The 14635-nt window shown below is 46.3% G+C and overlaps 1 protein-coding gene across 3 annotated transcripts in view; it reads right to left on the bottom strand.

Annotated features, from left to right (window-relative positions):
* Positions 1-14635, bottom strand: part of LOC111963169 (Ral GTPase activating protein catalytic subunit alpha 2) — a 188139-nt gene that overhangs the window by 115761 nt on the left and 57743 nt on the right. For all 3 annotated transcript variants that reach the window (XM_070443336.1, XM_023986437.2, XM_070443335.1), the window contains exon 3: positions 6316-6365. In XM_070443336.1, coding sequence (XP_070299437.1) covers positions 6316-6365 — 50 coding nt within the window. The remainder of the gene's footprint in view (positions 1-6315; positions 6366-14635) is intronic.

Here is a 14635-nt window from a genome sequence, read left to right as displayed (position 1 = left end):
CACAACCCCTAACCTGGTCAGAACCACAGCCAGTCTCACAACCCCTAACCTGGTCAGAAGCACAGGGCCACAGCCAGTCTCACAACCCCTAACCTGGTCAGAACCACAGGGCCACAGCCAATCTCACAACCCCTAACCTGGTCAGAACCACAGGGCCACAGCCAATCTCACAACCCCTAACCTGGTCAGAACCACAGCCAGTCCCACAACCCCTAACATTATCAGAACCACTGCCAGTCACACAACCCCTAACCTGATCAGAACCACAGGGCCACAGCCAGTCCCACAACCCCTAACCTGGTCAGAACCACAGGGCCACAGCCAGTCCACAACCCTAACCTGGTCAGAACCACAGCCAGCTTCACAACCCCTAACATGGTCAGAACCACGCCAGTCACACAACCCCTAACCTGGTCAAAACCACAGCCAGTCTCACAACCCCTAACCTGGTCAACACAGGCCACAGCCAATCCACAACCCCTAACCTGGTCAAAACCACAGCCAATCTCACAACCCCTAACCTGGTCAGAACCACAGCCAGTCTCACAACCCCTAACCTGGTCAGAACCACAGCCAGTCTCACAAACCCTAACCTGGTCAGAACCACAGCCACAGCTCCACAACCCAACCTGTCAGAACCCAGCCAGTCTCACAACCCCTGACCTGGTCAGAACCACAGGGCCACAGCCAGTCTCACAACCCCTAACCTGGTCAGAACCACAGCCAGTCTCACAACCCCTAACCTGGTCAGAAGCACAGAGCCACAGCCAGTCTCACAACCCCTAACCTGGTCAGAACCACAGGCCACAGCCAGTTCACAACCCCTAACCTGGTCAGAACCACAGCCAGTCTCACAACCCCTAACATGGTCAGAACCACTGCCAGTCACACAACCCCTAACCTGGTCAGAACACAGCCACAGCCATCTCACAACCCCTAACAGGCCAGAACCACTGCACGCACACCAACCCCTAACCTGGTCAGAACCACAGCTAGTCTCACAACCCCTAACCTGGTCAGAACCACAGCCAGTCTCACAACCCCTAACCTGGTCAGACCACAGGCCACAGCCAGTCTCACAACCCCTAACCTGGTCAGAACCACAGCCAGTCCACAAACCCTACCTGGTCAGAACCACAGGCCACAGTCAGTCTCACAACCCCACCTGGTCAGAACCACAGCCAGTCTCACAACCCCTAACCTGGTCAGAACCACAGGCAGTCACAACCCCTAACCTGGTCAGAACCACAGGCCACACCAGCTCACAACCCCTAACCTGGAGACACAAGGCCACAGCCACAGCCAATCTCACAACCCCTAACCTGGTCAGAACCACAGCCAGTCCCACAACCCTAACATGGTCAGAACACAGCCAGTCTCACAACCCCTGACCTGGTCAACCACAGGCCACAGCCAGTCTCACAACCCCTAACCTGGTCAGAACCACAGCCAGTCTCACAACCCCTAACCTGGTCAGAAGCACAGGGCCACAGCCAGTCTCACAACCCCTAACCTGGTCAGAACCACAGGCCACAGCCAATCTCACAACCCCTAACCTGGTCAGAACCACAGGGCCACAGCCAATCTACAACCCCTAACCTGGTCAGAACCACAGCCAGTCCACAACCCCTAACATTATCAGAACCACTGCCAGTCACACAACCCCTAACCTGATCAGAACCACAGGGCCAAGCCAGTACACAACCCCTAACCTGGTCAGACCACAGCCAGTCTCACAACCCCTAACATGGTCAGAACCACGCCAGTCACACACCCCTAACATGGTCAGAACCACAGCCAGTCTCACAACCCCTAACCTGGTCAGAACCACAGGCCACAGCCAATCCCACAACCCCTAACCTGGTCAGAACCACAGGCCACAGCCAATCTCACAACCCCTAACCTGGTCAGAACCACAGCCAGTCTCACAACCCCTAACCTGGTCAGAACCACAGCCAGTCTCACAACCCCTAACCTGGCAGAACCCAGACGGCCACAGCAATACACAACCCCTAACCTGGTCAGAACCACAGCCAGTCTCACAACCCCTAACCTGGTCAGAACCACAGGGCTACAGCCAGTCTCACAACCCCGAGATCAACAAAACAGTCTTTATCTGTGATTGAAATGCACTGTATACAAACTTGTGTACTGCAAAATAACTTTTTGTGTGTGCCTCTCACAAATTTCCAATGACGTGACGTTTCAGTGGACAGGACCTCTGCCATGAGGGAGGGTAAATAACCATGTGTCAGTGGGTCTGGGAGTCCTGTCATGTGACCACAGAGCTCCCGTCTTGTGACAATGACGCCAGAGGTCTAGAGCGATGTTCCATGACTTCCACCTACATACACTTGCTGTAATTAGTGCCGGTCTTCCACAGCGTTTCACAACTGTTCCTCATCCAACTACACAAATGTGCTGCAATTTGTCGGTACAGCAGGAAATAATCTGTAATTAATTGAGAAGTGTGAAGACTGATGCCGATGCTGATGTTCTGTATCTACACTGACTGTACAAAACATTAATGAACACCTCTTCTTTCCATGACACAGACTGACCAGGTGAAAGCTATGATCCCCTATTGATGTCACATGTTAAATCCACTTCAAATCAGTGTAGAATAAGGGGAGYAGATAGGTTAAAGAATCATTTGTAAGCCTTGAGACAAGCCGTGGACTGTGTATGCGTGCCATTCAGAGGGTGAATGGGCAAGACAAAAGATTGAAGTGCCTCTGAACGGGGTATGGTAGTAGGTGCCAGGCGCACCACTTTGAGTGCGTCAAGAACTGCAACGCTGCTGGGTTTTACAGGCTCAACAGTTTCCTGTGTGTATCAAGAATGGTCCACCACCCAAAGGACATCCAACCAACTTGACAACTGTGGGAAGCATTGGAGTCAACATTGTAAAGTCCATTCCCCGACCAATTGAGGCTGTTCTAAGGCCAAAAGGGGGTGCAACTCAATATTAGGAAGGTGTGCACACACACACACACACACACACACAACCTAAAGCATCTACATCCAGTGTGGCCTCGACATATGAACTACTCCAAGAACGTTGTCATTGACTGATTAGCCCACTTGTAGGCTAGGGGCAGATACTGTGCAGTCAGTGTGTACCTATTCTAGCGTGTAGTGTCCGCTGTAGTGGCCTAGCCAAAGCCTGCTCCCTCTTGGCAGTGAAGACACGGAGGAAAGTGAGGAAGTGATGGGGAGAGGCAGGCCAGGGCTAGGAGAAAGCAGCCGTTATGCCCACTGCCAATCTGAGAGTGAAGGCAGGCAAGTGTTCCATGGGAGGCAGCCAGGGTCGATCAAGTTCAACAGAGGTGSTATTCACAGCATGACTTAGCAAACATGCAGCGTGTAGTGCAGGCTAGCAGCCCTCTGTCCTCAGCTTTTATGTCACGCTGCGACATCTCCTCTAATGGTTACCTTTGAACGTGTGATACGCGGTTAATGTGATGCGTCTGGCTGAGAGGACTCAGTCCGTTTTTGTTGTGCATTAGATCAGTGAGTGAGATCATTCAAGAGAAAACAGGCATTTGACTGTAGCACTAATAGGTTGTCCAAAACATGGACTGAATAAGGGACGGCACGGAGATCGGTTCGGTATTGTCAGGGGCAGGTAATGATTAGGCTGGTTACTGAACTCTTTAACTGTGTGTGTTAGGAGGTGTATTGAAGGGCAGACGTACAGGTATGCTATGACATTCTGTGTCTGTGGCATGAAGAGCAGTACACAGGCTCTCTGCGCCTCATCATACCGTGGTGTAACCACACTACACGCCAGTGCAACAGCACAAGCTGCCCCTGACAATGCCACCACACASAGAGAGAGCAGGGAGGTGGCGGGTGACGACGGCAGGGGGTGGGGGTGCTGGGTTGAGGGAGAACAGAAAGACCCATTACCCCTGCTACACAGAGGATGACCCCTCCCCAACCACCCTCAGAAAGGGGGCTCACATACCGAACCACGGTGACAGTAAGGTCATCTCCACAGCACAGCCAGGTCAAAAACAATAACACGCTGGGGACACGTCAAGCAGGCCCAGAGATGGGGTCTTAGTTTGACGGATGGGGAATCTGTAGCCTAGTTTCTCATCGTTCCTTGGAGAGCTGAGACAACTGGAGCTAGGAGCTTGCTACCTTTAGTGAGGTATCTAGAGACTTACAGGGATGAATTCATGAAGTGGGTTATTGAAGGCAGAGAGATTCTTTATTCTTGGCCCGTCTGTCAACCCAAATTAAAAAGTGTGTCACAAAGCGTGGTGGAGTCACTAATGGCTTTATCCTTGCAGCCATCCAGTCACATACCCACCTCTGTGCTGTCTGCGGATGACTTTATGGTTGATTGACGAGCATAACTAAAACTGATGATACAGACCTGCTACAGTACTAGGGGCATTGCAGTTCACAGCACAAGATGTCGGCAATTTGAATCTGATCCAAAAGTAAGAGTATAAAGACACAGCACAGAAGGGCCCGACAACAGGCACATGCCCTCCCTTGAGAACAGAAGGAAATAAACCTGTGCACACCTTCAAAACCGTCTTCTAGGAACTTATTTCCAGGCCTTTTCTACTGTACAATCTATCCCCTTAAACTGTAAAGTGAATGCTTTCTTTGGTGGCCGAACACAAAGCAACACCCATTAGTGCCAGGCGTACGCTCGCAGATAGACCTGGTATATCAAGTCCGTATTGTTATAAACAGCCACGTCCGATCCAACATGTCTAATCTAGCAGCTCAGAGAGAAGGGAACACAGTGTGTCAGTTGAGGATCAAAGCTGTTCGTATCGGTACTGTACACACCACTCAGTGAGCTTATCTTCTCGGCACACTGTAAAAGCACACGGGGCTAAAGGGGAACACACTTGGGTTAAGCTGCTTTCAATTTTAGTTCTTTTTCAAAGGATAACTAGGAAATATTTTTAAAAGGCATGTGGAATCTGAGGCCATATGACTGGGCGCGTGTGGAGGGAGACAGACTTCTCATGCTGTGGAGGGAGGCAGAGAAAGCCAGACTGAAGCCTAGCTTCATGCCACATGAACAGACAGAGAGCACTTCCTGTCAATACCGGGTTGGATGTCAGCTTGACTGGAGCCCAGGTTTCAAAATGTACGGAGAGAGAAGTTCAGTCAGGTGAAAGTCAGGTATCACAAATACAGTTTGAAATCCGTTCGTGACGTTCTCACTCAACAGTCAATACAGGAGAAAGACTGTAAGCAGCTGACCGTCAATAACAAAGGATATCGCATACACCTGCAATACCAGCATGCCAATAAAGCACAATATATATATATATATATATATATATATATATATATATATATATATATAGCATGTTCTGCACCTCACACCAGTAAGTTTGCGAATAACAAGCCAAATGCAGTCCACATATGGTGGTACATTTTATGTAAAATTATAATACGTTGAAGATGCCTGGGTAGCTCTCTGACAGAGTGGAGAAGGGACAGGCAACTTTGATTGGAGTGGGGGCCACAAAGAATCTGAACTCATCATGAGGGGCCACAGTGGCTGCCAGTTGCCCGTCCCTGGAGTAGAGTATATGACCTGCTGACACCGTTTAGCCTCGATCTCACACAGAGACCAGTGGGCCCATGTCCAGACCTCAGCCCTGGGCTCCTCTTCCTCTGTCCTGCCCTGCTAGAAATGACCTCTGTAAACACAGTGAGAAGAACACTCCCCTCACACAGAGACTCCATTTCCACTGAAAGGACCTTGACATATGCTCTCTTCTAGCTTCTCTCCGCCTCTCTTCCAGAGACTGCCAGCCAGCCCGGCCCTGCCAGGACCAAATGTTAGTGGAGAGCTAACTGTTTGTATTGGAAACTGGAGCTGCTGTTTGAGTCAGGTGGGAAAACAAGGTGGGGGACTTTAACCTCCAGAAGAAGCACCAGACTGGAGAATGACATCAGTCAAGCTGTTTATAAACCATGTAGCCCACACAACACTCATCTCTGCTGAACAAAAACCCTGCAAATGAATACAGTACACAGCAAGGTTTTTATCATCTCTGTGTGCTGCCTTCAACACGGGTGAAAAACAATCAAGCTGGGTCTATTAATTCCTTAACAACCCCGTTTCCTTTTCTATTTGAGGTGAATTCAGGAAGTAGGCAGGCAGGTCSAATTAGCACCAAGGAAACGGTGTTGGCCCCTCCCTTCAGCTGAATGCAAAGCTGAGTAAACAGGTTGAAACAGATCTGATCCATGTCTATGGCTGGAACGGTCACTAGACAGACAGGGAATCATCACCATGATTCAGAACAGAAAGGTACAGCAACTTACTTCAAAAATAAAGAGGATCGAGTCCAGCTCCTCCCTCTGAGATTTGTTRCCTGAAAGAGAGAAGAGAGTCAGTTTCATCCATAAAAGAGGAGAGACAGTTCAACATTGGGGTTTGGAACCTGTCAGAAATGTGTTGTTCATTTCACTTCYGTGGTTTCCAAACTTCCTTCTGTAGTCCAGCATCTGCTTATCATCCAGATCACTTTTGTAAGTCCTAATTGATCACAACACTGGGGATGGGATGCGAGTTCTCTCTTACAATGAAGTGAGACATATTGACTTGGATGAGAACTGGCAGACCCTGCAGCTCTCTAGGGCCAGGATGAATGTGACTAACATATTTCATCAATCCAAAGCCCTGACAGTTGTGTGACTTTCATGATCTTGTCTGTGTAGTGTGTGTGTTCTGTCTTCACAGTCTGTGTGTGTCTGTGTCTGTGTGTGTGTCTGTGTGTGTGTCTGTGTGTGGGGGTAAAAGATCTCTACGAGTTATGAGCACTACAAAGAGGCCGCTGCCAGTATACCGGAGGTCACTTCCTCCCAAGGTCATGATCAAAATAGAGCTAGGGTCTGAAGCTCTGAGGAGGAGAACGTGGAAGCTGAAGTCATCCCTCTCAACCATGTCATCAGAACAGTGCGTTAGAGAGTAGTGAGAATGGGGGTTAATTATTGAAGGCCCTACGATGGAGCATGCATTAAACATGGAGGTAGTCACCCAGGAGACTCAGAGTAAGTGCTGGAAGGGGACTTGGGGAGAGGACCCACAGAGGGGTGTGCGTTACAGAGCCCATTCATCAACAAACAGACTGACAACAGGGGGGGTAGAGAAGGCCCTGTCCAYAAACCACCCCTGGCTGTGCCGTACCCACTAAGCACTTGGATCGGAGTGTAGTGTAGCTCCACCTTGGGTTAGATAACGGGCCAGACAACGGGCCAAATCAAGCTCTTCTCTGTTCTCCTCCCTCTTTCTAAACGGGTTTACCTAGAGTACTTGTCTGTGAGAATCCTGCACCAAACTCAAGGAGTAATGTCAGTGTGGAGTGCGGCGTGTGTTCTGAGAAGGAGAGGGTTCTGGGAAATGTACGATTGCTGTGATGCACTTTCTAGGTTATTATTAGCTCCCAGCAATACTAATCCAGGGGTTCCCAAAGTGAAGTACGGCAGAGGTCTGCAGCCAGATCTGAAAATATTATTATAATGCATTTAGATGTTTTTTATGAATATTGCTAGCAACAAACACATTTTGGACAAGAGATCCATGGAAAAAGTTTGTAGGGTACATACAATGTAATATTATTCATCCACAATTTACGTTCTTAAACCRTTAGATGCACAACATGGGCCTGGGAGGCTCACAGGGATATTGGTATCCACAGCACTCAATCATTGATCAATTTCGTCAACTCCATTCTTCCTGTATTCACCAAAAATGTTGTTCTCTGCACCAAGGCAACATGTGTAGAATTGTGGGAAAMTAGATTGGAAACTGCTAAATGTTCTCTGTGATGCCAAGAGGGGGGCATTTAAAATGTTCTTTCCCAGGACCCGAGACTTGATTAGTCCGACCAGGCACGGCAGAAGTCAAGGTAAAAACTGCTTATATGCTATTTTTAATGAACTCTAAAGTAGGAGTCGTGTTGTGATATGATGAGGTCCCTGATGAATTTGCTATCACAGAAGGGGTCCCAGACGCAAGAAAGTTTGGGAACCCCTGTACTAATACACACTTTCTACTCTGGAACATTTTACACATTCTGTTGTGTACGGATATATTTCAGTGGACAGAAGATATACAAATATACAGCTTAAGTCGGAAGTTTACATACGCCTTAGCCAAAAACATTTAAACTCAGATTTTCACAATTCCTGACATTTAATCTTAGTAAAATGTCCCTGTTTTAGGTCAGTTAGGATCACCACTTTATTTTAAGAATGTGAAATGTCAGAATAATAGTAGAGAGAATTACTTATTTCAGCTTTTATTTCTTTCATCACATTCCCAGTGGGTCAGAAGTTTACATACACTCAATTAGTATTTGGTAGCATTACCTTTTAAATTGTTTAACTTGGGTCAAACGTTTTGGGTAGCTTTCCACAAGCATCCCACAATAAGTTGGGTGAATTTTGGCCCATTCCTCCTGACGGAGCTTGTGTAACTGAGTCAGGTTTGTAGGCCTCCTTTCTCGCACACACTTTTTCAGTTCTGCCCATACATCTTCTATAGGATTGAGGTCAGGGCTTTGTGATGGCCACTCCAATACCTTGACATTGTTGTCCTTAAGCCACTTTGCCACAACTTTGGAAGTATGCTTGGGGTCATTGTCCATTTGGAAGAGACATTTACGACCAAGCTTTAACTTCCTGACAGATGTCTTGAGATGTTGCTACAATATAGCCACATAATTTTCCTCCCTCATGATGTCATCTATTTTGTAAAGTGCACCAGTCCCTCCTGCAGCAAAGCACCCCCACAACATGATGCTGCCACCCCCGTGCTTCACAATTGGGATGGTGTTCTTCGGCTTGCAAGCCTCCCCCTTTCTCCTCCAAACATAACGATGGTCATTATGGCCAAACAGTTCTATTTTTGTTTCATCAGACCAGAAGACATTTTTCCAAAGAGTACGATCTTTGTCCCCATGTGCAGTTGCAAACCGTAGTCTGGCTTTTTTATGACGGTTTTGGAGCAGTGACTTCTTCCTTGCTGAGCGGCCTTCAGGTTATGTTGATATAGGACTCGTTTTACCGTGGATATAGATACTTTTGTACCTGTTTCCTCCAGCATCTTCACAAGGCCCTTTGCTGTTGTTCTGGGATTGATTTGCACTTTTCGCACCAAAGTACGTTCATCTCTAGGAMACAGAACGRGTCTCCTTCCTGAGKGGTATGACGGCTGCGTGGTCCCATGATGTTTATACTTGCGTACTATTGTTTGTACAGATGAACGTGGTACCTTCAGGTGTTTGGAAATTGCTGCCAAGGATGAACCAGACTTGTGGAGGTCTTCAATTTTTTTCTGAGGTCTTGGCTGATTTRTTTTGATTTTCCCATGATGTTAAGCAAAGCGGCACTGAGTTTGAAGGTAGGCCTTGAAATACATCCACAGGTACACCTCCAATTGACTCAAATGATGTCAATTAGCCTATCAGAAGTTTCTAACGCCATGAAATCCTTTTCTGGAATTTTCCAAGCTGTTTAAAGGCACAGTCAACTTATTGTATGTCAACTTCTGACCCACTGGAATTGTGATACAGTGAATTATAAGTGAAATAATATGTCTGTAAAAAAAATTGGGGGAAATTACTTGTGTCATGGACAAAGTAACTGTCCTAACAGAAACGAGTTTTGACTCCAACCTAAGTGTATGTAAACTTCCGACTTCAACTGTATGAAACAAACCCTAAAATAATTACATTCCTATAGTTCCCCAGAATCCCACTGTGGGCTGAGGTGGTGTTAAATTAAATTTGATAATGTAGTACATAAGCTCTACATTATCAAAATCAGACATGCTTTTGAGTTATGTACCCAGTAGGTCTGGCACTGGCCTTTTAACTATTCCAAAGCCGAGAACCAAGAGGCATGGAGAGACAGCCTTTAGTTACTATGCTCCCAGCCTCTGGAATAGCCCGTCAGAGAACCCGGGGTAGGCCGAAACTGTGGACATATTTAAGAGATCTTAAAACACATKTTTTTAGCTTTTTTAGTCTTTCAGTTTTTATTGTGATTCTTTAGTTTTTTATCCTCTTATGTTTGTTGTGTAGAAAATATATATATAATTTTTTTAAGTAGCTTTTCCTGTGAAGTGCATTGTGTTGCATTCATGTCTGAAATGTACTATATAAATAAAGCTCGATTTGATTTAGGGTTTTGTGCCTCGTCTTGCTAGTTGTCTTTTTCACCTCTGAATGGTCCCAAAATCACTGAACATCACCTTGGTTGCACACTCAAATCATTAACCTGCTGCAATGTAATACCAGATCTGAATTTATGTTAATCTAATTGGCTTTGAACAGCTAAGGGAAGTCGTTGGAATGAAAACTACAACCCCCCCTCCAGAATTGAACACACCGGCTCTGAACGAGAGCTGAACGTCTTTTTTTCCTTTCATTACCCTGCTTAGTTATACACTCTACTACTGGCTAGATACTGGGGTAATTTACCCAGCTAGTTATACACTCTACTACTGGGCTAGATACTGGGGTAGTTTACCCAGCTAGTTATACACTCTACTACTGGGCTAGATACTGGGCTAGTTTACCCTGCTTTTCTTCTACTGGCTAGTACTGGCGAGTAGTTACCCAGCTAGTTATACACTCTGCTACTGGGCTAGTTTACCCTGCTAGTTATACACTCTACCACTGGGCTAGATACTGGGGTAGTTTACCCAGCTAGTTATACACTCTACCACTGGGCTAGATACTGGGGTAGTTTACCCAGCTAGTTATACACTCTACCACTGGGCTAGATACTGGGGTAGTTTACCCAGCTAGTTATACACTCTACCACTGGCTAGATACTGGGTATTTACCCAGCTATTATACACTCTACCACTGGGCTAGATACTGGGGTAGTTTACCCAGCTAGTTATACACTCTACTACTGAGGTAGATACTGGGGTAGTTTACCCAGCTAGTTATACACTCTACTACTGGGCTAGATACTGGGTGAGTTACCCAGCTAGTAAACACTCTACCACTGGGCTAGATACTGGGGTAGTTTACCCAGCTAGTTATACACTCTACCACTGGGCTAGATACTGGGGTAGTTTACCCAGCTAGTTATACACTCTACTATGAGGTAGATACTGGGGTAGTTTACCCAGCTAGTTATACACTCTACTACTGGGCTAGATACTGGGGTAGTTTACCCAGCTAGTTATACACTCTACTACTGGGCTAGATACTGGGGTAGTTTTACCCAGCTAGTTATACACTCTACTACTGGGCTAGATACTGGGGTAGTTTACCCAGCTAGTTATACACTCTACTACTGGGCTAGATACTGGGGTAGTTTACCCAGCTAGTTATACACTCTACTACTGGGTAGTTTACCCAGCTAGTTATACACTCTACTACTGGGGTAGTTTACCCAGCTAGTTATACACTCTACTACTGGGCTAGATACTGGGGTAGTTTACCCAGCTAGTATACACTCTACCACTGGGCTAGATACTGGGGTAGTTTACCCAGCTAGTTATACACTCTACCACTGGGCTAGATACTGGGGTAGTTTACCCAGCAAGTTATACACTCTACTACTGGGTAGATACTGGGGTAGTTTACCCAGCTAGTTATACACTCTACTACTGGGGTAGTTTACCCAGCTAGTTATACACTCTACTACTGGGCTAGATACTGGGGTAGTTACCCAACTAGTTATACACTCTACCACTGGGCTAGATACTGGGGTAGTTTACCCAGCTAGTTATACACTCTACACTGGGTAACTGGGGTAGTTTACCCAGCAAGTTATACACTCTACTACTGGGGTAGATACTGGGTAGTTTACCCAGCTAGTTATACACTCTACTACTGGGGTAGTTTACCCAGCTAGTTATACACTCTACTACTGGGCTACATACTGGGGTAGTTTACCCAGCTAGTTATACACTCTACCACTGGGCAAGATACTGGGGTAGTTTACCCAGCTAGTTATACACTCCACTACTGGCCTAGATACTGGGTAGTTTACCCAGCTAGTTATACACTCTACTACTGGGGTAGTTTACCCAGCTAATTATACACTCCACTACTGGGCTAGATACTGGGGTAGTTTACCCAGCAGTTATACACTCTACCACTGGGCTAGATACTGGGTAGTTTACCCAGCAAGTTATACACTCTACACTGGGGTAGATACTGGGGTAGTTTACCCAGCTATTATTACACTCTACTACTGGGGTAGTTACCCAGCTAGTTATAACACTCTACTACTGGGCTAGATACTGGGTAGTTTACCCAGCTAGTTATACACTCTACCACTGGGCAAGATACTGGGGTAGTTTACCCAGCTAGTTATACACTCCACTACTGGCCTAGATACTGGGGTAGTTTACCAGCTAGTTATACACTCTACTACTGGGTAGTTTACCCAGCTAATTATACACTCCACTACTGGGCTAGATACTGGGGTAGTTTACCCAGCTAGTTATACACTCTACACTGGGCAGATACTGGGGTAGTTTACCCAGCTAGTTATACACTCTACTACTGAGGTAGATACTGGGTTAGTTTACCCAGCTAGTTATACACTCTACTACTGGGCTAGATACTGGGTAGTTTACCCAGCTAGTTATACACCTCTACTACTGGGCTAGATACTGGGGTAGTTTACCCAGCTAGTTATACACTCTACTACTGGGCTAGATACTGGGGTAGTTTACCCAGCTAGTTATACATCTCTACTACTGGGCTAGATACTGGGGTAGTTTACCCAGCTAGTTATACACTCTACTACTGGGGTAGTTTACCCAGCTAGTTTATACACTCTACTACTGGGGTAGTTTACCCAGCTAGTTATACACTCTTACTACTGGGGTAGTTTACCCAGCTAGTTATACACTCTACTACTGGGCTAGATACTGGGGTAGTTTACCCAGCTAGTTATACACTCTACTACTGGGTAGTTTACCCAGCTAGTTATACCACTCTACTACTGGGGTAGTTTACCCAGCTAGTTATACACTCTACTACGGGGCTAGTTACTGGGGTAGTTTACCCAGCTAGTTTATACACTCTCACCACTGGGCTAGATACTGGGGTAGTTTACCCAGCTAGTTTACCTACTGGGCTAGATACTGGGGTAGTTTACCCAGCAGTTATACACTACTACTGGGTAGATACTGGGGTAGTTACCCAGCTAGTTATACCACTCTTACTACTGGGTAGTTTACCCAGCTAGTTATACACTCTACTACTGGGCTAGATACTGGGGTAGTTTTACCCAGCTGTTATACACTCTACTACTGGGGTAGTTTACCCAGCTAGTTATACACTCTACTACTGGGTAGTTTACCCAGCTAGTTATACACTCTACTACTGGGCTAGATAACTGGGTAGTATTACCCAGCTAGTTAATACACTCTACACTGGGGTAGATACTGGGGTAGTTTACCCAACTAGTTATTACACTCTACCACTGGGCTAGATACTGGGGTAGTTTACCCAGCTAGTTATACACTCTACACTGGCTAGATACTGGGGTAGTTTACCCAGCAAGTTATACACTCTACTACTGGGGTAGATACTGGGTAGTTTACCCAGCTAGTTATACACTCTACTACTGGGGTAAGTTTACCCAGTATTATACACTCTACTACTGGGGCTACATACTGGGGTAGTTTACCCAGCTAGTTATACACTCTACTACTGGGCTAGATACTGGGGTAGTTTACCCAGCTAGTTATACACTCTTACCACTGGGCAAGTACTGGGTAGTTTACCCAGCTATTATACACTCTACTACTGGGGTAGATACTGGGGTAGTTTTCCCAGCTAGTTATACACTCTACTACTGGGCTAGATACTGGGTAGTTTACCCAGCTAGTTATACACACTCTACCACTGGGCTAGATACTGGGGTAGTTTACCCAGCTAGTTATACACTCTACCACTGGGCAAGATACTGGGGTAGTTTACCCAGCTAGTTATACACTCTCTCCTGGGCTAGTTTCCCAGCTAGTTATACACTCTACTACTGGGCTAGATACTGGGGTAGTTTACCCAGCTAGTTATACACTCTACTACTGGGGTAGATACTGGGGTAGTTTTCCCAGCTAGTTATACACTCTACTACTGGGCTAGATACTGGGGTAGTTTACCCAGCTAGTTATACACTCCACTACTGGGCTAGATACTGGGGTAGTTTACCCAGCTAGTATACACTCTATACTGGGGTAGATACTGGGGTAGTTTACCAACTAGTTATACACTTACACTGGGCTAGATACTGGGGTAGTTTACCCAGCTAGTTATACACCTCTACCACTGGGCTAGATACTGGGGTAGTTTACCCAGCTAGTTATTACACTCTACTACTGGGGTAGATACTGGGGTAGTTTACCCAGCTAGTTATACACTCTACTACTGGGCTAGTTTACCCAGCTAGTTATACACTCTACTACTGGGCTAGATACTGGGTAGTTTACCAGCTAGTTATACACTCTACTCTGGGCTAGATACTGGGGTAGTTTACCAGCTAGTTATACACTCTACTACTGGGCTGATACTGGGGTAGTTTACCCAGCTAGTTATACACTCTACTACTGGGGTAGTTTACCCAGCTAGTTATACACTCTACTACTGGGGTAGTTTACCCA

Source organism: Salvelinus sp. IW2-2015, linkage group LG4q.2 (assembly GCF_002910315.2).
Source record: "Salvelinus sp. IW2-2015 linkage group LG4q.2, ASM291031v2, whole genome shotgun sequence".
NCBI lineage: Eukaryota > Metazoa > Chordata > Actinopteri > Salmoniformes > Salmonidae > Salvelinus > Salvelinus sp. IW2-2015.
Note: the sequence above shows the minus strand (reverse complement) of the source record. Positions and strands in the feature narration are given on the sequence as shown.